Raw genomic sequence first — 26,484 nt, 5'->3', positions numbered from 1 at the left:
ATGCCTTGGGTCGTGTGTGTGTGTATATACCTTGGGTCGTGTGTGTGTGTATATATGCCTTGGGTCATGTGTGTGTATATGCCTTGGGTCGTGTGTGTGTATATGCCTTGGGTCGTGTGTGTGTATACCTTGGGGGGGGTGTGTGTGTGTATATGCCTTGGGTCGTGTGTGTGTGTGTGTGTGTGTATACCTTGGGTCGTGTGTGTGTGTATGCCTTGGGTCGTGTGTGTGTGTGTGTGTGTGTGTATGCCTTGGGTCGTGTGTGTGTGTGTGTATGCCTTGGGTCGTGTGTGTGTGTGTGTGTGTGTGTGTGTATGCCTTGGGTCGTGTGTGTGTGTGTGTGTGTGTGTGTATGCCTTGGGTCGTGTGTGTGTGTGTGTGTGTGTGTGTGTGTGTATGCCTTGGGTCGTGTGTGTGTGTATGCCTTGGGTCGTGTGTGTGTGTGTGTGTGTGTGTATGCCTTGGGTCGTGTGTGTGTGTGTGTGTATGCCTTGGGTCGTGTGTGTGTATGCCTTGGGTCGTGTGTGTGTGTGTATGCCTTGGGTCGTGTGTGTGTGTGTGTGTGTGTGTGTGTGTGTGTGTGTGTGTGTGTGTGTATGCCTTGGGTCGTGTGTGTGTGTGTGTATGCCTTGGGTCGTGTGTGTGTGTGTGTGTGTATGCCTTGGGTCGTGTGTGTGTGTATATACCTTGGGTCGTGTGTGTGTGTGTGTGTATATATGCCTTGGGTCGTGTGTGTGTATATGCCTTGGGTCGTGTGTGTGTATATGCCTTGGGTCGTGTGTGTGTATACCTTGGGGGGGGTGTGTGTGTGTATATGCCTTGGGTCGTGTGTTTGTGTGTGTATACCTTGGGTCATGTGTGTGTATACCTTGGGTTGTGTTTGTGTGTGTGTGTATACCGTTTTGCTTTTCCGCCTTCTCCTGCTTTCTCATTATAGCACTTGGTGTGTGAGAGGCGAGGCAGATATGTGTGTCGGGCGTGATGGATAACCTCAGATCACTTTCCATGGAGACGGTGTGTGTGTGTGTACACCTGTGTGCGCGCGCGTGCGTGTGTGTGTGTGTGTGGGAGAACGCGCTCTGGAGGGGACAACCGAGTGTGCCGAGGTGCATTAGCATGGAAGAAGAGCTTCCTGAGATGCCAGAAATGGAGGAGGCTAAAAAATATATAAATATATATATATATAATATAAATAAAATAAAAATATATAAATATATACACAGCTCATCTGGGGACACTGCTCCGAGGCATGAGGTGGGAAAAAATATATTTTGGTACAAGGCTGATACTCCAAACAGGGACATTTATTTTATTAAAAATACACACAGAAATGTTTAATTTAAAAAAAAAAAAGAAGTCGGTTTTGATGTTAATGTTAAAAAAAAGAATTAAAAATAAAGACAAAATGTATTAAAAGTAATTAATTAAATAAAAAATAAAAATATATAATACATTAATATTTAATAATAATAATAATTGAACACCTGCAGTAATATGTATTACAAATTTGATCTTTTTTTTTAATTTATTTTTTAATTTTATTTTAAATGATTTCTTACATTGTTTTATAGAGCCCTTCATTATCCCATCACCCAAAATGAAACATTTAATCTAGTGAGGATGTGTTCAGTTTTGGATTATTATTATTGTTATTATTGTTGTTGTTGTTGTTATTAATATTATTATTATTTATTTATTTATTATTATTATTAATTCATATATTAATGATTTTTGATTCATTATTTTGAAAAAAGATGTTTTTGAAGCAAAAAAAATCCCATTTTGTTTGTAAGATAAAAAACATATTTTAAAATGTTATGAAAGGTAACCATAGATAATTCATACTTCGTCATTATGCAGATTAGCAAAACTAAAGAAAAAAATGAATGATACTTTTTAAAAATTAAAAAAAAAAACTATTTAGTACAGAAAATGTTTAAAAAAAAACATTTGTTAAAAAGACATTAAAGTAAAATAAAACTTCTTTCGAAAAAAAAATGCTTCCCAGTTTTAGAACAAAGTATTGCAATCAAAAAGATGCACAGAAAAACAAAGAAAAATAAAATAAATAAATTATTTTCATATTAGAAAAATAAACAATTTACTGTTTTTAAGTTATTCAGTTGATAGATAAATTTTTTTATTAAATTTATTTTATTATTTATTAAAAAGTAATAAATTAGAATCATGCTTGTGTCTCAGTCTCAAAGAAAAAAAGAGAGATTATTTTCATTATTCAGACCAGAGATTGTATTTTTCTTGTTTTTTGTTTTGTCTGTGGTTCCTCGGAGCGAGGTCCAGAATGTTCCGGGTTCCTGAGGAATGAAAGCGTTTTTGTTTGCAGGCGTTTGTGAGGCTTTGAGCGAGTGAAGTGTGGCGTGCCGGATTGTGGAGATTAGACGTGCGTGTGCTGGGAATCAGGGCCGCCTGTTTGAGATCAGGTGACGGCCGGCGAATAAACAGGGCTGATGTAGGGCAGATTACAGCGTTACCTGATACGCAGGTCCAGATCCCAGACCCGCCGTAGCGAACAGCGTCCGCCTGTTTACTGCACGGGGGAGGGGCCGGGATCGAATCGGATCGGACATCTTCATCGACTCTTGATGTGGAGTTGATTGTCTCGAGTTAAGGTGAACAGTGTTGTGCGGTTATGGGAAAATAATCAACACTGGATGTTAACAGTTTTTTTTTTTAATTCTTTTATTGTTACGGAACATCCATGTGTACTCGTTTAGATCAGACGTTCCCTAGTCTCTCACTCTCTCTCTCTCTCTCTCTCTCTCTCTCTCTCTCTCTGTCTGTCTGTCTCTTTTGGTCTCTCTCTGTCTGTCTGTCTCTTTTGGTCTCTCTCTCTCTCTGTTGTTCTCTCACTCCTATCTTTCTCTCTCTCTCTCTGTCGGTCTCTCTTTCTTTTACTCTCTCTCTGTTGCAGTTTCACTGCAGAACGAAACAGAGAAAAGGGTGGAGTCAGTCCCGATTAGGCTCTTCCCATGTGGGCGGGGTTGAGCGTGAGGAGGTAGCTTGTTAAAGTAAGTGTGCGAGAGAGAGACAGAGGGACAGCATGTGGGTTGCGGTTGGAGGAGGAGCTTGAGATCAGACATTAATTCGTTTTGTAGTGAAGGTTTGTTTGTTTGTTTACGTGTAAACCATGGTACAAATTCTCGCTTTGTTTGCAAAGAAATCTTTTGAGATCATTTCACAGTATCGTAGATAACCCTTATTTAAATTTTGTACGTCTTTGGCTCTACAGATGCTCACTCTTTAGGGTAGAACGCAGTAAACGGTCCCCACCTTCCCGAGCTCACCTTAGCTAGTTGGAGGGAAAACACGGAGATTATCAGGAAAGCAGGGATCGTGATGAAGTCTAGAAGAAATCTGATCAGAACCGTTGAGCTAGATCGGACGAGATTGGGCAGCGGAAGCTAACCTTCACACATCACAGCACTTTTTCCTTTTCCGGTTGTCAGTCTTTCTCGTCGTCTTCTTGTCTGGATAATTTCAAGTTAGCAACAAAAAGTTACGAGTTTAAAAACCAAACAACGACAACAAACATCCTGTAGGTGAAATCTGTCCTTCACGAGCTTCCACTGCTCCGTCATGCAGCGCTTCAGAGCTGGAAAATTTCAGGAGTGATGTTTTTACTTTCACTTACGATTTTATTTTACTGGCAGACCGCCAGATGAAGCTCAGGCCATATAACAGGAGACACAGACACACAGACAGAGAGAGAGAGAGAGAGACACACACAGACAGACAGACAGAGAGAGAGAGACACACAGACAGAGAGAGAGCGAGAGACACGCAGACAAAGAGAGAGAGCGAGAGACACGCAGACAAAGAGAGAGAGAGAGACACGCAGACAAAGAGAGAGAGAGACACGCAGACAGAAAGAGAGAGAGAGAGAGACACGCAGACAGAAAGAGAGAGAGAGACACGCAGACAGAAAGAGAGAGACACGCAGACAGAAAGAGAGAGAGAGAGAGACACGCAGACAGAGAGAGAGAGAGAGAGAGAGAGAGAGAGAGAGAGAGAGAGAGAGACACGCAGACAGAGACAGAGAGAGAGAGAGAGAGAGAGAGAGAGAGAGACACGCAGACAGAAAGAGAGAGAACCAGCAGACAAGAAGAGAGAGAGAGGGAATACATAGACAGAAAGAGAGAGAACACTTGAACACAGAGACAGAGAGAGAGAGGAACTACGCAGACAGAGAGGAACACGCCCAGACAGAGAACATAGACAGAAGAAGAGAGAGAGTGCTTGAACAGAGAGAGAGAGACCACTTAGACAGAAGAGAGAGAGAAGACAACATGAACACAGAGAGAGAGAGAGAGAGAGAGCCTTGAACAGAAGAGAGAGAGAGAGAGAGGTGTGAGACAGAAGAAGAGAGAGAGAGACACACATAGACAGAAAGAGAGAGAGAGAGACCACACTTGGGCTAGAGAGAGAGAGAGAGAGAGAGAGAGAGGCATGATATAGAAAGAGAGAGAGAGACTGCGCAGACAGAAAGAGAGAGAAGCATGAACCAGAAGAGAGAGGAATACGCAGACAGAAAGAACCACGCCAGACAGAAGAGAGAGAACCGCATAGACACAAGAGAGAGAGAGAGAGAGAGAGAGAGGCATGAACAGAAAGAGAGAGAAGAGAGACACATGAACAGAGAGAGAGATGCATGAGACAGAAGCGAGAGAGAGAACAGACAGAGAGAGAGAGAGAGAACCAGACCAGAGAGAGAGAGAGAGACCAGCAGACAGAGAGAGAGAGAGAGAGAGAGACACATGAACAGAGAGAGAGAGAGAGAAGAGAGAGAGAGAGACACATGAACAGAGAAGAGAGAGAAGAGAACCATGAACAGAGAGAGAGAGCACATGAACAGAGAGAGAGAGAGACAGACAGAGAGAGAGACCACATGAACAGAGAGATGAACTGAAAGAGAATACATGAACTAGACGCAGACAGAGAAGAGAACCACGCGCAGACAGAGAGAGAGACGCATGAACATGAAGAGAATACATAGACAAGAGAGAGAGACCACGCAGACAGAAAGAGAGAGAGACATATATAGGCAGAGAGAGAGAGAGAGAACTGCGCAGACAGAAAAGAGAGAGAGGGTGACACATGAGACAGAAAGAAGAGAGAGGGAACACGCAGACAGAGAGAGAGAGACATGAACCCAGAAAGAGAGAGAGAGAGACCATAGACAGAGAGAGAGAGAGATACGCCAGACATGAGATAGAGAGAGACCGCATGGGAACCAAGAGGAAGAAAGGAGAGAGAGGGGAACCACTTGCCAGACAGAAGAGAGACAACGCAGACAGAGAGAACTGCATGAACCCAGAAAGAGAGAGAGAGACATACGACCAGACAGAAAGAGAGAGAAGAGACCACATGAACAGGAAGAGAGAGAAGAACACATAGAACAGAGAGAGAGAGAGAGAGAGAGAGAGTGCAGACAGAGAGAGAGAAGAGAGAGACACGCAGACAGACAGAGAGAGAGACCTGCATAGACAGAAGAGAGAGAGAGAGAGACACGCATGAACAGAAAGAAAAGAGAGAGAGAACTGTGAACCTAGAGAGAAGACGCATAGACAGAAAGAAGAGAGAGAACACACTTGCAGACAGAGAGAGAGAGAACCGCATGAATTAAGAGACCACGCAGACAGAGAGAGAAGAGAGAGAACTGCGCCAGACAGAGAGAGAGAAACCGCATGAACCAGAAAAGAGGAGAAGAACCACGCAGACAGAAAGAGAGAGAGAAGACACATAGAACAGAGAGAGAGAGAACACTGCAAGACAGAGAGAGAGAGAGAACACGACCATGACTAGAGAGAGAGAGAGAACCATGAACCAGAGAGAGAGAGAATACCATGAACAGAGAGAGAGAGAGAGAGACACTTGCCAGACAGAGAGAGAGAGAGAGAGAACAACACGCCAGACGAAGAGAGAAGAGAGAGAGGGAACCGCATAGAACAGAGAGAGAGAGGAGACAACATGAACCCAAAGAGAGAGAAGACCGCATGAACAGAGAGAGACCACGCAGACAGAGAGAGAAGAGAGACACGCCAGACAGAGAGAGAGAAATGCATGCGCAGACCAGAGAGAGAGAAGAAGAGACCACACCAGACAAGAGAGAGAGAAGAGAAGACTCACGCGGGACAGAGAGAGAGAGAACCATGAACAGAACCATGAGAACACGCAGACAGAGAGAGAGAGAACACGCATGAACAGAGAGAGAGAGAGAGACCACGCATAGACAGAGAGAGAGAAGAGAGAGAGAGACACGCCAGACAGAGAGAGAGAGAAGAGACCACATAGAACAGAGAGAGAGAGAACACGCCAGACAGACAGAGAGAGAGAGAGAACCGCATGAACAGAGAGAGAGGAGACCACGCGGAACAGAGAGAGAGAGACACGCCAGACAGAGAGAGAGAGAACACGCATAGACAAGAGAGAGAGAGAGAGACACGCTTGAACAGAGAAGAGAGACACATAGACAGAGCAGAGAACCACATGAACAAGAGAGAGAGTACTTGAGAGCAGAGAGAGGGAACACGCCCAGACAGAGAGAGAGAGGAACCACGCAGACAGACAGAGAGAGAGAGAGGGAACACATAGACAGAGAGAGAGAGAGAGACACTGCACAGACAGAGAGAGAGAGAGAGACCACGCCAGACAGAGAGAGAGAACTGCACTTGAACCAGAGAGAGAGAGAGAGACACATGAACCCAGAGAGAGAGAGGAACCACGCCCAGACAGAGAGAGAAGAGAGAGAACCACCTTAGAGCAGAGAGAGAGAGAACTGCCCATGAACAGAGAGAGAGAGAGCAGAGAGAGAGGAACCACATAGACAGAGAGAGAGAACCACATGAACAGAGAGAAGACACGCCAGACAGAGAGAGAGACCACGCCAGACAGAGAGAGAGAGGAGAACCGCATGAACAGAGAGAGAGAGAAGAGAACTAACATAGAACCCAGAGAGAGAGAACACGCAGACAGAGAGAGAGAGAGACAACGCAGACAGAGAGAGAGACACACTTGCCAGACAGAGAGAGAGAGAGACACACTTGAACAGAGAGAGAGAGAGAGAGACTACGCAGACAGAGAGAGAGAAGAGAGAGAACCGCATAGAACAGAGAGAGAAGAGAACCGCATAGACAGTGGAGAGAAGAGAGAACACATGGCAGACAGAAGAGAGAGAGACATAGAACAGAGAGAGAGAGAGAGACACGCCCAGACAGAGAGAGAGAGAGAACCACGCCAGACAGAGAGAGAGAGAGAACTGCATAGACAGAGAGAGAGAGAGAGAGAGAGAGAGACTACGCAGACAGAGAGATGAGAGAGAGAGAACTACGCAGACAGAAGAGAGAGGCCATAGACAGAGAGACCTGCATAGACAGAAGACACGCCCAGACAGAGAGAGGAACCACGCCAGACAGAGAGAGAGGGAACTGCATGAACAGAGAGAGAGAGAGAGACACGCCAGACAGAGAGAGAGAGAGAGAGACACGCCAGACAGAGAGAGAGAGAGACACGCCCAGACAGAGAGAGAAGAGAGAGACGCCAGAGAGAGAGAGAGAGAGACTACGCCAGACAGAGAGAGAGAGAGACCACATAGACAGAGAGAGAGAGAGATAGACAGACAGAGAGAGAGAGAGAGAGATACACTTTGACAGACAGAGAAGAGAGAGGAACACATGAGACAGAGAGAGAGAGACCACGCAGACAGAGAGAGAGAAGATGAACGACCATAGACAGAGAGAGAGAACTGCACTTGAACAGAACCTGCGCACATAGACAGAGAGAGAGACTGCATAGAACAGAGAAGAGAGAACCGCATAGACAGAGAGAAGAGAGAGAGAGAGACACGCAGACAGAGAGAGAGAGAGAGAGACTTGAACCACGCAGACAGAAGAGAGTGCGCCAGACATGAACAGAGAGAGAGAACCACGCATAGACAGAGAGAGAGAACTGACATAGAACAGAGAGAGACACATAGACAGAGAAACACGCCAGACAGAGAAGAGAGAACTACGCAGACAGAGAGAGACACGCGGAGCAGAAGAGACCACGCATGACAGAGAGAGAGAGAGAGAACTGCGCAGACAGAGAGAGAGAGAGACACGCCCATGAGCAGAGAGAGAGAGAACACGCAGACAGAGAGAGAGAGAACACGCCAGACAGAGAGAGAGAGACACGCCAGAACAGAGAGAGAGAACATGAACAGAAGAGAGAGAGAGACCGCATGAGACCAGAGAGAGAGAGAGGAACCACGCACATGAACAGAGAGAGAGAGAGAGAGACACTTGCAGACCAGAGAGAGAACCTGCGCACATGACAGAGAGAGAGAGAACCGCGCATGAACTAGAGAGAGAAAGATACACTGCATAGACAGAGAGAGAGAGAGACACGCCATGAACCAGAGAGAGAGAGAGAATACGCCAGACCAGAGAGAGAGAGACAAACATGAGAGAGAGAGAGAGAGGAACCACGCCAGACAGAGAGAGAGAGATCACGCAGACAGAGAGAGAGAGAGAACTGCATGAGCTTAGAGACACGCATGGAGCCATAGTAGAGAGAGAAAGAGACACGCAGACAGACAGAGAGAGATACGCTTGAGACAAGACAGAGAGAGAGACACTTGCAGACAGAGAGAGAGAGAGGAACTACTTGCAGACAGAAGAGAGAACCACGCAGACAGAGCCAGAGAGAGAGAGAGCAACGCCAGACAGAGAGAGAGAACACGCATGAACAGAGAGAGAGAGAGAACATGACAGAGAGAGAGAAGAGACCGCCATGAACAGAAGAGAGAGAGAAGAACCACGCCAGACAGAGAGAGAACCACGCAGAACCCAGAGAGAGAAGAGACACTTGAACAGAGAGAGAACCACGCCAGACAGAGAGAGAGAAGGGAACCACGCAGAACCAGAGAGAGAGAGAGAGGAATACGCCATGAATAGAGAGAGAGAGAGGGAATACATAGACAGAGAGAGAGAGAGACATAGACAGAGATGCATAGACAGAGAGAGAGAGAGAACCTGCATGACAGACAGAGAGAGAGAGAAATTTTTTGCCACATAGACAGAGAGAGAGAGAACTACGCCAGACAGAGAGAGAAGGGAATACCATGAATAGAGAGAGAGAGAACACTGCACTTGAAGAGAGAGAGAGAGAGAACACGCATGAACAGAGAGAATTAGACACGACCCATGACAGAGAGAGAGAGAGAACAACGACAGACAGAGAGAGAACCACGCCAGACAGAGAGAGAGAGAGACACGCAGACAGAGAGAGAGAACACGAACCAGACAGAGAGAGAGAGAACACATGGCAGACAGAGAGAGAGAGAGAACCGCGAACCAGAGAGAGAGACCGCACTTAGACAGAGGCCATGATACAGAGAGAGAGAGAGAGAGCGCCAGACAGAGAGAGAGAGAGAGACATGCGCCCAGACAGAACCACGACAGACAGAGAGAGAGAGAGAGAACACGTAGACAGAGAAGAGACACGCACTTGAACAGAGAAGAGAGAACACGCCCAGACAGAGAGAGAGAGAGGAACACGCCCATGAACAGAGAGAAGAACCACGCCAGACAGAGAGAGAGAGAGAACCACGCCAGACAGAGAGAGAACCGCAGACAGAGAGAGTTAGAGAGAGACACATAGACAGACAGAGAGAGGGGAACTACTTGCAGACCCAGAGAGAGAGAGAACCGCATGAACAGAAGAGAGAGAGAATACGCATGAACAGAGAGAGAGAGAGAGAGAACACATAGACATAGAGACAGAGAGAACCACATGGAGCAGACAGAGAGAGAGAGAACGCATGAACCCAGAGAAGAAGACCGCAGTAGAGACACGCAGACAGATAGAACACTGCAGACAGAAAGTGTGAACCAGAGAGAGAGAACCGCCCATAGACAAGAGAGAGAGAGAACCACGCCCAGACAGAGAGAGAGAACCGCACATGAACAGAGAGAGAGAGAACACTTGCAGACAGAGAGAGAGAGGGAACCTGCGCCAGACAAGAGAGAACACATGAACCAGAGAGAGAGGAACCACGCCCAGACAGAGAGAACCACGTGAGACAGAGAGAGAGAGAGAGACACGCCAGACAGAGAGAGAGAGTACGCAGACATGCCAGACAGAGAGAACCTACGCCCATGAATGAGAGAGAGAGAGAGGATACCGCGCAGACAGAAGAAGAGAGAACCATGGGCGCAGAACAGAGAGAGAGATACGCCAGACCAGAGAGAGAGAGAGACCGACAGGAGACAGAGAGAGAGAGAGAGACCATAGACAGAAGAGAGAGAGAGAGAGATACGCAGACAGAGAGAGAGAGGAGACCACGCAGACAGAGAGAGAAGAGAGAGAACCACGCCCAGACAGAGAGAGAGAGAGAGAACTGCGCCCATGAACAGAGAGAGAGAGAGAGACACTTGCCCAGACAGAGAGAGAGAGAACCACGCAGACAGAGAGAGAGAGAGACCGCGAATATACATGAACAGAGAGAGAGAGAGAACCTGCGCAGACAGAGAGAGAGAGAGAAGAGAACTATACGCCCAGACAGAGAGAGAGAGAGAACACTGCCCAGACAGAGAGAGAGAGAGAGAGACATGAACAGAGAGACAGCAGACAGAGAGAGAGAAGGAGACATACATGAACCAGCAGAGAGAGAGAACACGCCAGACAGAGACATGAGACAGAGAGAGACCACGCCAGACAGAGAGAGAGAGAGAGAACCGCGCCATGAACAGAGAGAGAGAGAACACTTAGACAAGAAGACCATGCAGACAGAGAGAGAGAGAACCGCGCCAGACAGAGTATGAGAGAACACGCCCAGACAGAGAGAGAGAGAACCACGCCAGATAGAAGAGAGACACTTGCCAGACAGAGAGAGAGACAACATGAACAGAGAGAGAGACAGACAGAGAGAGAACACGCGGACAGAGAACCGCGCCAGACAGAGAGAGAGAGAGAACCACGCGAGACAGAGAGAGAGAGAAGACACGCAGACAGAGAGAGAGAACCTGCATAGACAGAGAGAGAGGAACCACTGTAGACAGAGAGAGAGAACATTTGCCAGACAGAGAGAGAGAGAACCGCATGAACAGAGAGAGAGAGAGAGAGACCATAGACAGAGAGAGAGAGAAGAACACGCCAGACAGAGAGAGAGAAGAGAGGAACTGCACTTGCAGACAGAGAGAGAGAGAGACCTGCGCCAGACAGAGAGAGAAGAGAGAATACATGAATAGAGAGAGAACTGCATGAACAGAGAGAGAGAGAACCACGCGCCAGACAGAGAGAGACTACGCCAGACAGAGAGAGGAAGACATGGGCAGACAGAGAGAGAAGAGCCGCATAGAACAAGAGAGAGAGAGAGAGACACGCCAGACAGAGAGAGAGAGAGACCTACGCCAGACAGAGAGAGAGAGAGACCAGCAGACAGAGAGAGAAAGAGAATGAACCCACATAGGGACAGAGAGAGAGAACCATGGGCCAGAGAGAGAGAGAGAGACACGCAGACAGAGAGAGAGAGAGAGAGACACGCAGACAGAGAGAGAGAGAGAGAGACACGCAGACAGAGAGAGAGAGAGAGAGACACGCAGACAGAGAGAGAGAGAGAGAGAGACACGCAGACAGAGAGAGAGAGAGAGAGACACGCAGACAGAGAGAGAGAGAGAGAGAGAGACACGCAGACAGAGAGAGACACGCAGAGAGAGAGAGAGAGAGACACGCAGAGAGAGAGAGAGAGACACGCAGAGAGAGAGAGAGAGAGAGACGCAGACAGAGAGAGAGAGAGAGAGAGAGACACGCAGACAGAGAGAGAGAGAGAGAGAGACACGCAGACAGAGAGAGAGAGAGAGAGAGAGAGAGACACGCAGACAGAAAGAGAGAGAGAGAGAGAGAGACACGCAGACAGAAAGAGAGAGAGAGAGAGAGACACGCAGACAGAAAGAGAGAGAGAGAGAGAGAGAGAGACACGCAGACAGAGAGAGAGAGAGAGAGAGAGAGAGAGACACGCAGACAGAGAGAGAGAGAGAGAGAGACACGCAGACAGAGAGAGAGAGAGAGAGACACGCAGACAGAGAGAGAGAGAGAGACACGCAGACAGAGAGAGAGAGAGAGACACGCAGACAGAGAGAGAGAGAGAGAGACACGCAGACAGAGAGAGAGACACAGACTGACGTCGATAGAGAGAAACTGACTGACTGACAGGTGCGTGGAACGTTCTGTAGACGTTAGAGGTGTAGAGCGCGTGGAACGTTCTGTAGACGTTAGAGGTGTAGAGCGCGTGGAACGTTCTGTAGACGTTAGAGGTGTAGAGCGCGTGGAACGTTCTGTAGACGTTAGAGGTGTAGAGCGCGTGGAACGTTCTGTAGACGTTAGAGGTGTAGAGCGCGTGGAACGTTCTGTAGACGTTAGAGGTGTGTGTGTCCTGTTTTTTTTTTTTTTTTTTTTTTTTTCTTGCAGGGGTTTTCGGTCCTGGAGCCCAGTACGATTCTTTTTCTGGTTTCTCAGTAGCTTCCTACCTTCAAGTGTCATTTCCTGGAAATGAAATGCTTTGCGTGCGTGTGTGTGTGTGTGTTCGTGTGTGTGTGTTCGTGTGTGTTCGTGCGTGTGTGTGTGTTCGTGCGTGTGTGTGTGTTCGTGTGTGTTCGTGCGTGTGTGTGTGTTCGTGCGTGTGTGTGTGTTCGTGTGTGTTCGTGTGTGTGTGTGTGTTCGTGTGTGTGTGTGTGTTCGTGTGTGTTCGTGCGTGTGTGTGTGTTCGTGCGTGTGTGTGTGTTCGTGCGTGTGTGTGTTCGTGCGTGTGTGTGTGTTCGTGCGTGTGTGTGTGTGTGTTCGTGCGTGTGTGTGTGTTCGTGCGTGTGTGTGTTCGTGCACATGTTCGTGTGTGTGTGTGTGTTCGTGTGTGTGTGTTCGTGTGTGTGTGTTCGTGTGTGTGTGTTCGTGTGTGTGTGTGTTCGTGCACATGTTCGTGTGTGTGTGTTCGTGTGTGTGTTCGTGCACATGTTCGTGTGTGTGTGTGTTCGTGTGTGTGTGTGTTCGTGTGTGTGTGTTTTCGTACACATGTTCGTGTGTGTGTGTGTGTTCGTGTGTGTGTGTGTTCGTGTGTGTGTTCGTGCGTGTGTGTGTGTTCGTGCGCATGTTCGTGCGCGTGCGTGTGTGTGTTCGTGCGTGTGTGTTCGTGCGTGTGTGTGTTCGTGCGTGTGTGTGTTCGTGCACATGTTCGTGCGTGTGTGTGTTCGTGCACATGTTCGTGCGTGTGTGTTCGTGCGTGTGTGTGTTCGTGCACATGTTCGTGCGTGTGTGTGTTCGTGCGTGTGTGTGTTCGTGCGTGTGTGTGTTCGTGCGTGTGTGTGTTCGTGCACATGTTCGTGCGCGTGTGTGTTCGTGCGCATGTTCGTGCGCGTGCGTGTGTGTGTTCGTGCGTGTGTGTTCGTGTGTGTGTGTGTTCGTGCACATGTTCGTGCGTGTGTGTGTTCGTGCGTGTGTGTGTGTTCATGTGTGTGTGTTCATGTGTGTGTGTTCGTGCACATGTTCGTGTGTGTGTGTGTGTTCGTGCACATGTTCGTGCGTGTGTGTTCGTGCACATGTTCGTGCGTGTGTGTTCGTGTGTGTGTTCGTGCGTGTGTGTGTGTTCGTGCGTGTGTGTGTTCGTGCGTGTGTGTGTTCGTGCGTGTGTGTGTTCGTGCGTGTGTGTGTTCGTGCACATGTTCGTGCGTGTGTGTGTTCGTGCGTGTGTGTTCGTGCGTGTGTGTGTTCGTGCGTGTGTGTGTTCGTGCGTGTGTGTGTTCGTGCGTGTGTGTTCGTGCGTGTGTGTTCGTGCGTGTGTGTGTTCGTGCACATGTTCGTGCGTGTGTGTGTTCGTGCGTGTGTGTGTTCGTGCGTGTGTGTGTTCGTGCACATGTTCGTGCGTGTGTGTGTTCGTGCGTGTGTGTGTTCGTGCACATGTTCGTGCGCGTGTGTGTTCGTGCGCATGTTCGTGCGCGTGCGTGTGTGTGTTCGTGCGTGTGTGTTCGTGCGTGTGTGTGTTCGTGCGTGTGTGTGTTCGTGCACATGTTCGTGCGTGTGTGTGTTCGTGCACATGTTCGTGCGTGTGTGTTCGTGCGTGTGTGTGTTCGTGCACATGTTCGTGCGTGTGTGTGTTCGTGCGTGTGTGTGTTCGTGCGTGTGTGTGTTCGTGCGTGTGTGTGTTCGTGCACATGTTCGTGCGCGTGTGTGTTCGTGCGCATGTTCGTGCGCGTGCGTGTGTGTGTTCGTGCGTGTGTGTTCGTGCGCGTGTGTGTTCGTGCGCGTATTCGTGCGCGTGTGTGTGTTCGTGCGTGTGTTCGTGCGTGTGTGTTCGTGCACATGTTCGTGCGTGTGTGTGTTCGTGCGTGTGTGTGTTCGTGCGTGTGTGTGTTCGTGCGTGTGTGTGTTCGTGCACATGTTCGTGCGTGTGTGTGTTCGTGCGTGTGTGTGTTCGAGCGTGTGTGTGTTCGTGCGTGTGTGTGTTCGTGCGTGTGTGTGTTCGTGCACATGTTCGTGCGCGTGTGTGTTCGTGCGCATGTTCGTGCGCGTGCGTGCGTGTGTGTGTTCGTGCGTGTGTGTGTTCGTGCGTGTGTGTGTTCGTGCGTGTGTGTTCGTGCGCGTGTGTGTTCGTGCGCGTATTCGTGCGCGTGTGTGTGTTCGTGCGTGTGTTCGTGCGCGTGTGTGTTCGTGCGTGTGTTCGTGCGCGTGTGTGTTCGTGCGTGTGTGTGTTCGTGCACATGTTCGTGCGTGTGTGTGTTCGTGCGTGTGTGTTCGTGCACATGTTCGTGTGTGTGTGCGTGTGTGTGTTCGTGCACATGTTCGTGTTTGTGTGTTCGTGCGTGTGTTCGTGCACATGTTCGTGTGTGTGTGTTCGTGCACATGTTCGTGCGTGTGTGTGTGTTCGTGCGTGTGTGTGTTCGTGCACATGTTCGTGCGTGTGTGTGTTCGTGCGTGTGTGTGTTCGTGCACATGTTCGTGCGTGTGTGTGTTCGTGCACATGTTCGTGCGTGTGTGTGTTCGTGCGTGTGTGTGTTCGTGCGTGTGTTCGTGCGCGTGTGTGTTCGTGCGTGTGTGTGTTCGTGCACATGTTCGTGCGTGTGTGTGTTCGTGCGTGTGTGTGTTCGTGCACATGTTCGTGTGTGTGTTCGTGCGTGTGTGTGTTCGTGCGTGTGTGTGTTCGTGCACATGTTCGTGTGTGTGTGTGTTCGTGCACATGTTCGTGTGTGTGTTCGTGCGTGTGTGTGTGTTCGTGCGTGTGTGTTTGTGCACATGTTCGTGTGTGTGTGTTCGTGCGTGTGTGTGTTCGTGCGTGTGTGTGTTCGTGCACATGTTCGTGCGCGTGTGTGTTCGTGCGCATGTTCGTGCGCGTGCGTGTGTGTGTTCGTGCGTGTGTGTTCGTGCGCGTGTGTGTTCGTGCGCGTATTCGTGCGCGTGTGTGTGTTCGTGTGTGTGTTCGTGCGTGTGTGTTCGTGCACATGTTCGTGCGTGTGTGTGTTCGTGCGTGTGTGTGTTCGTGCGTGTGTGTGTTCGTGCGTGTGTGTGTTCGTGCACATGTTCGTGCGTGTGTGTGTTCGAGCGTGTGTGTGTGTTCGAGCGTGTGTGTGTTCGAGCGTGTGTGTGTTCGTGCGTGTGTGTGTTCGTGCGTGTGTGTGTTCGTGCACATGTTCGTGCGCGTGTGTGTTCGTGCGCATGTTCGTGCGCGTGCGTGCGTGTGTGTGTTCGTGCGTGTGTGTGTTCGTGCGTGTGTGTGTTCGTGCGTGTGTGTTCGTGCGCGTGTGTGTTCGTGCGCGTATTCGTGCGCGTGTGTGTGTTCGTGCGTGTGTTCGTGCGCGTGTGTTCGTGCACATGTTCGTGCGCGTGTGTGTTCGTGCGTGTGTGTTCGTGCACATGTTCGTGCGTGTGTGTTCGTGCACATGTTCGTGCGTGTGTGTTCGTGCACATGTTCGTGTGCGTGTTCGTGCACATGTTCGTGTGTGTGTGTTCGTGCTTGTGTGTGTGTTCGTGAACATGTTCGTGTGTGTGTTCGTGCGTGTGTGTGTTCGTGCGTGTGTGTTCGTGCGTGTGTTCGTGCACATGTTCGTGTGTGTGTGTGTTCGTGCACATGTTCGTGTGTGTGTGTGTTCGTGCGCGTGTGTGTGTTCGTGCGCGTGTGTGTTCGTGCGCGTATTCGTGCGCGTGCGTGTGTTCGTGCGTGTGTTCGTGCATGTGTGTTCGTGCACATGTTCGTGCGTGTGTGTGTTCGTGCGTGTGTGTGTTCGTGCGTGTGTGTGTTCGTGCGTGTGTGTGTTCGTGCACATGTTCGTGCGTGTGTGTGTTCGTGCGTGTGTGTGTTCGAGCGTGTGTGTGTTCGAGCGTGTGTGTGTTCGTGCGTGTGTGTGTTCGTGCGTGTGTGTGTTCGTGCACATGTTCGTGCGCGTGTGTGTTCGTGCGCATGTTCGTGCGCGTGCGTGCGTGTGTGTGTTCGTGCGTGTGTGTGTTCGTGCGTGTGTGTTCGTGCGCGTGTGTGTTCGTGCGCGTATTCGTGCGCGTGTGTGTGTTCGTGCGTGTGTTCGTGCGCGTGTGTGTTCGTGCGTGTGTTCGTGCGCGTGTGTGTTCGTGCGTGTGTGTGTTCGTGCACATGTTCGTGTGTGTGTGTTCGTGCGTGTGTGTGTGTTCGTGAACATGTTCGTGTGTGTTCGTGCGTGTGTGTGTTCGTGCACATGTTCGTGTGTGTGTGTTCGTGCGTGTGTGTTCGTGCACATGTTCGTGTGTGTGTTCGTGCACATGTTCGTGTGTGTGTGTGTTCGTGCACATGTTCGTGTGTGTGTGTGTTCGTGCGTGTGTGTGTTCGTGCGTGTGTGTGTTCGTGCGTGTGTGTTCGTGCAATTGTTCGTGTGTGTGTGTGTTCGTGCGTGTGTGTGTGTTCGTGTGTGTGTGTTCGTGCACATGTTCGTGTGTGTGTGTGTGTTCGTGCACATGTTCGTGCGTGTGTGTTCGTGCACATGTTCGTGCGTGTGTGTTCGTGCACATGTTCGTGTGTGTGTGTTCGTGCGTGTGTGTGTTCGTGCGTGCGTGTGTGTGTTCGTGCGTGTGTGTGTTCGTGCGTGTGTGTGTTCGTGCACATGTTCGTGCGTGTGTGTGTTCGTGCACATGTTCGTGCGTGTGTGTGTTCGTGCGTGTGTGTGTTCGTGCGTGTGTGTGTTCGTGCGTGTGTGTGTTCGTGCGTGTGTGTGTTCGTGCACATGTTCGTGTGTGTGTTCGTGCGTGTGTGTGTTCGTGCGTGTGTGTGTTCGTGCGTGTGTGTTCGTGCGCGTGTGTGTTCGTGCGTGTGTGTGTTCGTGCGTGTGTGTGTTCGTGCGTGTGTGTTCGTGCGTGTGTGTTCGTGCGTGTGTGTGTTCGTGCGTGTGTGTTCGTGCAATTGTTCGTGTGTGTGTGTGTTCATGTGTGTGTGTTCGTGCACATGTTCGTGTGTGTGTGTGTGTGTTCGTGCACATGTTCGTGCGTGTGTGTTCGTGCACGTGTTCGTGCTTGTGTGTTCGTGTGTGTGTTCGTGCGTGTGTGTGTGTTCGTGCGCGTATTCGTGCGCGTGCGTGTGTTCGTGCGTGTGTTCGTGCGTGTGTGTGTTCGTGCGTGTGTTCGTGCGTGTGTGTGTTCGTGCGTGTGTGTGTTCGTGCGTGTGTGTGTTCGTGCGTGTGTGTGTTCGTGCACATGTTCGTGCGTGTGTGTGTTCGTGCGTGTGTGTGTTCGTGCACATGTTCGTGCGCGTGTGTGTTCGTGCGTGTGTGTGTTCGTGCACATGTTCGTGCGCGTGTGTGTTCGTGCACATGTTCGTGCGCGTGCGTGTGTGTGTTCGTGCGTGTGTGTGTTCGTGCGTGTGTGTGTTCGTGCGTGTGTGTGTTCGTGCGTGTGTGTGTTCGTGCGTGTGTGTGTTCGTGCGTGTGTGTGTTCGTGCGCGTGTGTGTTCGTGCGCGTATTCGTGCGCGTGTGTGTTCGTGCGCGTATTCGTGCGCGTGTGTGTGTTCGTGCGTGTGTTCGTGCGCGTATTCGTGCGCGTGTGTGTTCGTGCGTGTGTGTGTTCGTGCGCGTGTGTGTTCGTGCACATGTTCGTGCGCGTGTGTGTTCGTTCACATGTTCGTGTGTGTGTGTTCGTGCACATGTTCGTGTGTGTGTGTGTTCGTGCGTGTGTGTGTTCGTGCGTGTGTGTGTTCGTGCGCGTGTGTGTTCGTGCGCGTATTCGTGCGCGTGTGTGTTCGTGCGCGTATTCGTGCGCGTGTGTGTGTTCGTGCGTGTGTTCGTGCGCGTATTCGTGCGCGTGTGTGTTCGTGCGTGTGTGTGTTCGTGCGTGTGTGTGTTCGTGCACATGTTCGTGCGCGTGTGTGTTCGTTCACATGTTCGTGTGTGTGTGTTCGTGCACATGTTCGTGTGTGTGTGTGTTCGTGCGTGTGTGTGTTCGTGCGTGTGTGTGTTCGTGCACATGTTCGTGTGTGTGTGTTCGTGCACATGTTCGTGTGTGTGTGTGTTCGTGCACATGTTCGTGCGTGTGTGTGTTCGTGCGTGTGTGTGTTCGTGCGTGTGTGTGTTCGTGCGTGTGTGTGTTTTATAGGCTGCCTTGAGCTGTGATGTATATCTGTCTCTCTCCAGATCCTTCACCTGGGGTCTGTTATGAAGGCCTCTTTACTCCCGTTGACTCTCTCTCACTCACACACACACTCTCTCACACACACACACACACACACACACACACACACACACACTCACACACACACTCAACATGATAACAGCAGGGAAGATCTATCTATCTATAGATAGGTGCATACATATAGATATAGAGGGAGAGATACAGAAATGGATACAGATGGATAGAGAGAGAGCGCGAGCGCAGGGAACGGAGGAGATGATGATGATGATGATGATGACAATGAGCTAAATGATCTAAACGTCACCACGTAGATGAGCGGTTGCTATAGAAATGCTAGTGCATGAATGAACATCATCTGACCAATCAGAATCCAAAGTTCAGTGAGAGAGAGAATGAGTTCAGGGACTGATGATGATGATGATGATGATGATGATGAGCATGAGCTAAATGGCTCCTGAGCACTGTGTTCACTGTGAGCAGATCCTCCCCGAGGTTGTGTGTGAGAGGTGGAGTGTGTGAGCGCTGCTCTGTGGTCAGGAAACAGTTAAAGAGCATGATGGGAGATGGCCGGCTGGTTGTGAAGGGGGTGTGTCACGTCTCAGCCACTCGCTCCAGCCCGGGTTTTACTCTCCGCCCATCCTGCTGGAACTACTTGCGCTGTAAGCTCTCTCTCTCTCTCTCTCTCTCTCTCTCTTTCTCCCCACACACATACACACTCTCTCTGTCTCTCTCTCTCTCACTCACTCACTCACTTTCTGTCTCTCTCTGTCTCTTTCTGTCTCTCTCTCTGTCTTTCTTTCTCTCTGTCTGTCTCTCTCTCTCACCCCATACACACTCTCTCTCTCTCTCTCCCTCTCTCTTCTCCTTCTTGCCAACTCTCTCACCATGCTACGATCACAGGGCAAAGTTGTTACGGGAAAAAGGCACGAAAGCTCTCGCTTTTTTGGAAGCCTTCTGTCCTTTTGTTTGTGATCTTATTAAACTCGTCTTTCCACAAACACCAGTCTCGCGTTGAAGCTTGACTGGGAACACTGGAACATTTCAACCTTTATTTATTTATTTATTTATTTATTTATTTATTATTTATTTTTTATGCTCATGCTCTTGTTTTCTATGTTGTATAGAGAAAAATCTTTGCTAGCTCGTTCCCTCTATCCCTCCCTCCCTCCATCTCTCTCTCTCTCTCTCCCTCCCTGTGGGAGCGTCTGTCCTGACCCTCTGTCCCCTGAGCCCCGTTCGATTGTTTATTACCCCCGGGGTTACTCATTACCCCAAATTCCATCACTCTGTTCACGCTCTTACCTTCTGACATTCAGCTGCATAGAGAAACTCATTTAGGACACGAGGAGCAGAACTGTGGAGGAGAATCACACAGAGACTGGGCTTCTCACTGTGTCTGTGTTCTCAACATCACCAGGGCGTCTGTTTCTATCTATCTATCTATCTATCTATCTATCTATCTATACTACTCACAAAAAGTTAAGGATATTTGGCTTTTGGGTGAAATTTATGGAAGATGTAAAATGTTCACACTACAGTGATATTATATCATGAAAGTAGGGCATTTAAGTAGAAGCTGCAGTGGTGATTTCCTCATCTCAAACAATTTATTGAAACAAAAGCCAACAACAGTGGTGGGTATACCACAACAAAAAATCTCAATAATTTATCATGTGCCCTTGACCATCAATTACAGCTTGACAACGACGTCTCCTGCTGTTCACGAGTCGACTTATTGTCTACTGAGGCATGGCATTCCACTCTTCTTGAAGGGCGGCCCTCTGGTCATTGAGGTTCTGGGCTGCAGGGTTATGAGCCTCTACACGGCGACTCGGCTGATCCCAGAGGTTTTGGGCTTCAGGTCTGGAGAAAGTGCAGGCCACTCCATTTGAGGTACCCCAGCCTCCAGCAGCCGTTCCCTAATGATGCGACCTCGATGAGCTGGAGCATTGTCGTCCAATGAAGATGAAATTAGGCCTGTGTTGTTCATGCAGGGGCACAATGACTGGATTAATGATGTTATTCAGGTAGTATTGGCTTGTCACTGTACCATTCACAAGATGTAGGGCAGTTCTGTATTGAGTAGACACACCTGGGAGTTGACCAAGGCCCACTGGTCCCTCGTCCAGCGTAAATGCTCCCTGGCCCGACGCCTGTGCCTTGTGGTGTGGTCAGGTACCCTTGCAGGTCGTCTAGCACGCAGACCACGCTGATGTAAACGGTTTCAAATAGTCTGACAGGACACTTGAGTTGAGTGGCATTCATCATCCGGTTCCGCAGGGTACTGTTCAGAATGAAGGGGTCATCAATGTGGGATGTGGCCAAAGGACGTCCACTTCTATGCCTTTCTGTGACTCTTCCAGTCTCTCTGTATCTCTTTCGCAACCTGCTGATGACACTCTGTGACACTCTAAGCTCAGTGGCCACTTCCCTCTGAGAACATCCTGTTTGAAGCCTCGCAATGGCGAGGTTCTGTTGATCAATTGTTAGGTGTGGTCTTGGTCTCATGATGTCAAAATGTGAACAGCATGATGAAGAGGACTGTTTAAATACCAATTCTAATTGAACCAGAAAATTTATTGGTGGATTCATGGATCAAACACCAGTTTGCAGAGAACAGCAAGTTCTGCAAAAAGTACTGAAACACTGAACAGTTGGACATGTGCATTCAGAAGTGTAGAGAAGGTCAAATTAAGTTCACCTGGAAAGGTTATAGTGCATTTTAGGTGCATCCTGAAATTTACCTGAAAGTCGAATATCCTTAACTTTTTGTGAGTAGTGTATCTATCTATCTATCTATCTATCTATCTATCTATCTATCTATCTATCTATCTATCACTTCATTTGTCTCTGTCTGCCTGTTTGTCTGTCTCTCTCTCTCTCTCTCTCTCTCTCTCTGCCTATCTGTTTACCTCTTTCTATCTGTCTCTCTGTGTCTGTCTCTATCTATCTGGCTAGCTAGCTATTCATCTCTCTCCATCCATCCATCCATCCATCCATCTCTCCCTCCATCTCTCTCACTCTCTGTCTGACTCACACTCTCCCTCTCCCCCTTTCTCTCTCTCTCTCTCTCTCTCTCTCTCTCTCTGGTGTGAAACTGATGATAGTTAGACCTGACTCTTCACCATGCGGTCACTTGTCCTGCTTTGTAGTGGAGATGTCTGTATGGAGTGTTTGTGGAAGGAGTCTCCAGTTTCAGCTCTGGGGATGTAGACGATGATGTAGATGATGATGTGGAGCAGTGTGTGGAGTTAGAATACAGCTGGCGTTTCTTAATGGAAAAGGATTAAACAAATATAATAAAGTAGCTCAAATAAATTCACTTCATTTGTGTGAATTTAATACACTGTAGTTCTGTGTATAGTGTGTGTGTGTGTTGTAGTGTGTGTAGTGTGTGCAGCTGTGTGTGTGCAGTGTGTATTTGTTTTGTGTGCATGTGTAGTGTGAGTATTTTTGTGTGCATGTGTAGTGTGTGCAGCAGTGTGTGTGTGTGTAGTGTGAGTATTTTTGTGTGCATGTGTAGTGTGTGCAGCAGTGTGTGTGTGGTGTCTAGTGTGTTTGCTGGGTGTGTATGTGTAGTGTGTACACGCTGCTGCTGTGTGTATGTGTAGTGTGTGCAGCTGTGTGTGCACAGCAGTGTGTGTGTGTGTGTATTTGTTGTGTAGTGTGTGTGTGTGTTCCTGGGTTTTTGCTCATCCTCTGTGTGAAGGTTTAGGTGTCAGAGTCTCTCTCCACACAGCAGAGTTATTAAGGTTTCACTCTGAACTCAGAGGCTAAACGCTCGCTGTGCTGTTGGCTGGCCTCGGGAGGGGGAGGGGGAGGAGGAGGAGGAGGTGGAGGAGGAGGAGTGTGATGGTGGTGGTGAAGTCGACTCGTATTAAACCCGCTCCAGGTTCATTAGACTGCTCTGCATTGTCCATGCTGTAGGTCATTGATCAGCTCACCATCCGTCTCCTGCCAGAAACCCTACACTGGTCATCTGATCCCGCCTACCCATCATGCACCGGGGCACACACCGAACACACAGGCTGCGTGATGAGCGGCGTTTCGGCGAGAGCGTCACTGTGTAGAACTTCCTCACGTCTTATTTCTGTCGTCACGTTTTCTTCACATGATCTTTATAAAGCCTGTGTGCTAGCTGGCTCAGTTCATTACCAGGTTAATGGGCAGGGTCTATACTTCCTGTTGCCTAGCAACAATGATACGCCGATCCGATCCGAGTGTGTAGCTCCTTGGACGTTTTTTTGACACATTTTTTTTTACGTACTTTTTTGACAAATCTACGGTACGCACTATTTAGCTCAATCTGTAAACATTTGTTTATTTGTTTGTTTATTTATTTATTTGGTAAAGAAGTCTACAAGGTGTGGCAGAAGGATACCCCTCGTAACCCGAGGAGAGGAAGGAAGTACGTGTCAATCTTCCACGCTTCACTTCCTGTTTGGTAGAACATCAAAAAAAACAAGGTTTAAAATAAAATAAAAAATAAGATACATACATTAAATAAATAAAATGAAATGGACAGAAAATTAAAAGAATGTTTATTTAACATATAATTAATATTTATCTAACAAATAAAAAATTGTCAACAGTTGGTTACATTTTTAGCTTTACATATATTTTTTAAAGTCTAGAAAATGATTTATTTATTTATAATTAATTAATTAATTTAATTAATTTATTATATTTTTTTTACCAAGATCTTTATTAAATAACGAAAATAAAATCTGTAGAAAAGTTGACATATTACACATAGCAACAAATCCACTGTGTCCTGAATAAACATTACTTTTATTCCAAATCTAAAGATTTTTTTTGTTAAATTTTTTATTAAAAATAATTAAATTTAAAAAATCAAGAATTTTATTTATTTATTATTATTATTTTTTAGAAAAGATTCTTTTTGAAAGTTTATGATATTTTTGAATAAGATCTTGTTAGAGAGATGTTTTTGTGCTGCTGGACATTTACATGAATTTTTTTTTTTTTTTTAAATGTTTGATGCTGATTCAGCACAACGTGATCTCGTAAAATATTCAATAAAATAAAATAGAACAATATTATAAAATAATTATATGTTCTACATGCATAAAATGATATAGGTATAAAATTATTTTTTGTTCATACTAAAATAAAAAAGGAAATATTGTTATTATTATTAATTAAATTTTAAAAATACAAAAAAAAATTAGTAATGAATTTAGAGTAATATAAAATAATTATGTACTAATATGTAGTGTAAAATAATATAGGTATAATATTTTTTTTGTTCATACTAAAATTATATTTATTTAATTATATTAGAGATTTATATTATGAATAAAATTTTTTTAAAATATATTTTTTTTAATTTAAAAAATAAATTTATAATGAATTAAATAAAATAAAAAAAGCCATAGGTCAGAACTACAACTTTAAATATTCATGACTAACACACACCACATATTTTATTTATTTATTTATATTTAACGTAAACATATTCATGCTTTTATGATCAGGAGCGGTTGACGTTCACGGCGTGTCGCCTCTGACACGTGGTTTGGCGTCGAGGACGTTTTCAGAAGCAGTTTCCGAGGGCTACGGCTTCCTTCTGAGCAGCTCATCGGCTTCATTTTTCCTGTTTGAATGCGCTTTCACTGCAGCGCCGGCCCCGGCGTCTGTTGTACGAAGTTCGAGAGTGTAACCATGGCGACGAGCAGCTGAGCGCTCGCTGCAGGCCACCGCGAGTCTCCATTGGCTGCTTGACTAAAAGCGGATGGGGGGAGGGGGGTGCGAGTGCTCTCTCTCGCGCTCTCTCTCTCTCTCACACGTACACACACGGCTCACAAGGCTAAGCTCTCTCTCTCTCTGTGTGTGTGTGTGTGTGTGTGTGTGTGTGTGTGTGTGTGTGTGTATATGTGTGTGTGTAAAGGCTATCTCAGGGTAATAACAGGGATCTAACATCAGCTGCACCTGCCTGCTTAATTCCCCCGAAAAACAAGTTAAAGTCCTGATGTTTATACTTTACACACGTTTTAAAATCCTCCACAGCTGGATTCTCCACAATCGACACACTGCTTTATAAACAGAACATCTTGTGGGGGGTCGGGGGACATGCGTTAGAGTCCTACGTTTGTTTACGCAAATGCATGCAAATCTGCCGTGGCGCGCGTTTACGCTTCGAACTGTACAAACCACGCTCACCACGCAGCTGATCATTCTTTCGCACGTGATTCTTTTGCACGATTCTGTTCTTTTTTTTGTTTGTTTACATAATTCTTTCATTTGATTCTTTTTCCTCCACATGATTGTTTTTTACACTATTCTTTTGCATGATTCTTTTTTTCCACATGATCCCCCCCCCACATGATTCTTTTTTTGCATGATTCCCCCCACATGATTCTTTTTTTTACATGATTCTTTTTTTTTTGCATGATTCCCCCCCAAATGATTCTTTCACATGATTCTTTTTCTGCCACGTAATTCTTTTGCATGATTCTTTTTATATGATTCTTTATTATTCTTTTTTCCACATTTCTTTTTTATGATTCTTTTGCATGATTCTTTTTATATGATTCTTTATTATTCTTTTTTCCACATTTCTTTATGATTCTTTTTCATGATTCTTTATATGATTTTTTTTTCCACATGATTCTTTTGCATGATTCTTTTTCTGCCACATGATTCTTTTTTTTTTTTTTACATTATTCTTTTTTTACATGATTCTTTTGCATGGTTTTTGTACATGAATCTTGTACACAAATCATTTTAAGTTATTTTGCACGATTCTTCGAGGTGATTCTTCTACCAGATTCTCTTACATGATTCTTGTACACGATAGTTGTAGGCGATTCTTTTACATGACTCTTGTACATGATTCTTGTACGTGATTCCTTTTCATGAATCTTCAGAGCAATGGCTTTGCTTGATTCTTTTACATGATTCTTTTATATGATTCCTCAGTACATCAGTTCTCAAAGCAGATTCTGTAACTCATCCTGACTGGTACTCCAGGGTTATTTTTATTTATTTACAGTTCGACTCGTAACAAAAAGCACCTTTTTACCTTATTAACTTCCATAAAAAGAACAAAAAGAGAGACTGATCATCGCCTGCCTCTGTTCTAGAAGTAACTATAAACGGATAAAATGTGGTGTTTCCTTTTTTCAATAATTAAAAGAATGGTAATAATGTGTTGTGTTTTTTCTCTCGCATAGATACACAAACAAACAAACAAAGCTGGTCATGTTAAGAGAAACCACAAAGAAAGTTAAAGCTCTAGCTCCGCCTCTGCGCTGGAACTGGAGACTCCTTCTATAAATGTCTCCTCAGTAAAAGCTTCCTGTGTTCGTACTGGAAAACGAATCCGCACACCTCCTGACCAATCAGAATCCAGCGAGTAAACTGTTAGCTTAAACGTTGCTGTGATTGTTGTGTAATTGTTTGTCGTTGTGTCTCGCTCTTGCGTCGCAGGTCTCGGAGTCGAGGCAGAGCTCAGGCTGATGATGAGGACAGCATGGACGCCACGGACGCCACGCTGCCGCCAGAGACGGGTGAGAGGAAACGAGTTTTTGTCAGCAGTCTGTCAGGCAGAGAGAGAGAGAGAGAGAACGTGTGCGTGTGTGAGAGAGAGATGGAAAGAGCAAGAGAGTGAGGAGAAACATAGATAGATGGAGCGAGAAGAGAGCAAGGAAAGAGAGACAGAGAGAGATGAGAGAGTGAGAGACGGAAAGAGCGAGAGCGTGAGGAGAGAGAGACAAAGACAGAGAGAGAGAGACAACGAGGAGAGGGAGAGAGACAGAGAGAGGCAGAGAGATAGCGAGAAGAGAGAGACAGAGAGAGAGCGGGAGTGAAAGAGCGAGAGATAGAGGGAGTGA

General features: G+C 47.2%; 1 protein-coding gene across 7 annotated transcripts in view; it reads left to right on the top strand.

The window, feature by feature from the left end:
• Positions 1-26,484, top strand: part of kmt2ca (lysine (K)-specific methyltransferase 2Ca) — a 199,228-nt gene that overhangs the window by 21,907 nt on the left and 150,837 nt on the right. For all 7 annotated transcript variants that reach the window (XM_058395324.1, XM_058395335.1, XM_058395317.1 and 4 more), the window contains exon 3: positions 26,081-26,160. In XM_058395324.1, coding sequence (XP_058251307.1) covers positions 26,081-26,160 — 80 coding nt within the window. The remainder of the gene's footprint in view (positions 1-26,080; positions 26,161-26,484) is intronic.

The sequence above is a fragment of the Hemibagrus wyckioides genome, linkage group LG01, assembly GCF_019097595.1.
Source record: "Hemibagrus wyckioides isolate EC202008001 linkage group LG01, SWU_Hwy_1.0, whole genome shotgun sequence".
In the NCBI taxonomy this organism is placed as follows: domain Eukaryota; kingdom Metazoa; phylum Chordata; class Actinopteri; order Siluriformes; family Bagridae; genus Hemibagrus; species Hemibagrus wyckioides.
The sequence above is the reverse complement of the archived record's forward strand: the minus strand, read 5'-3'. Positions and strand labels throughout refer to the sequence as shown.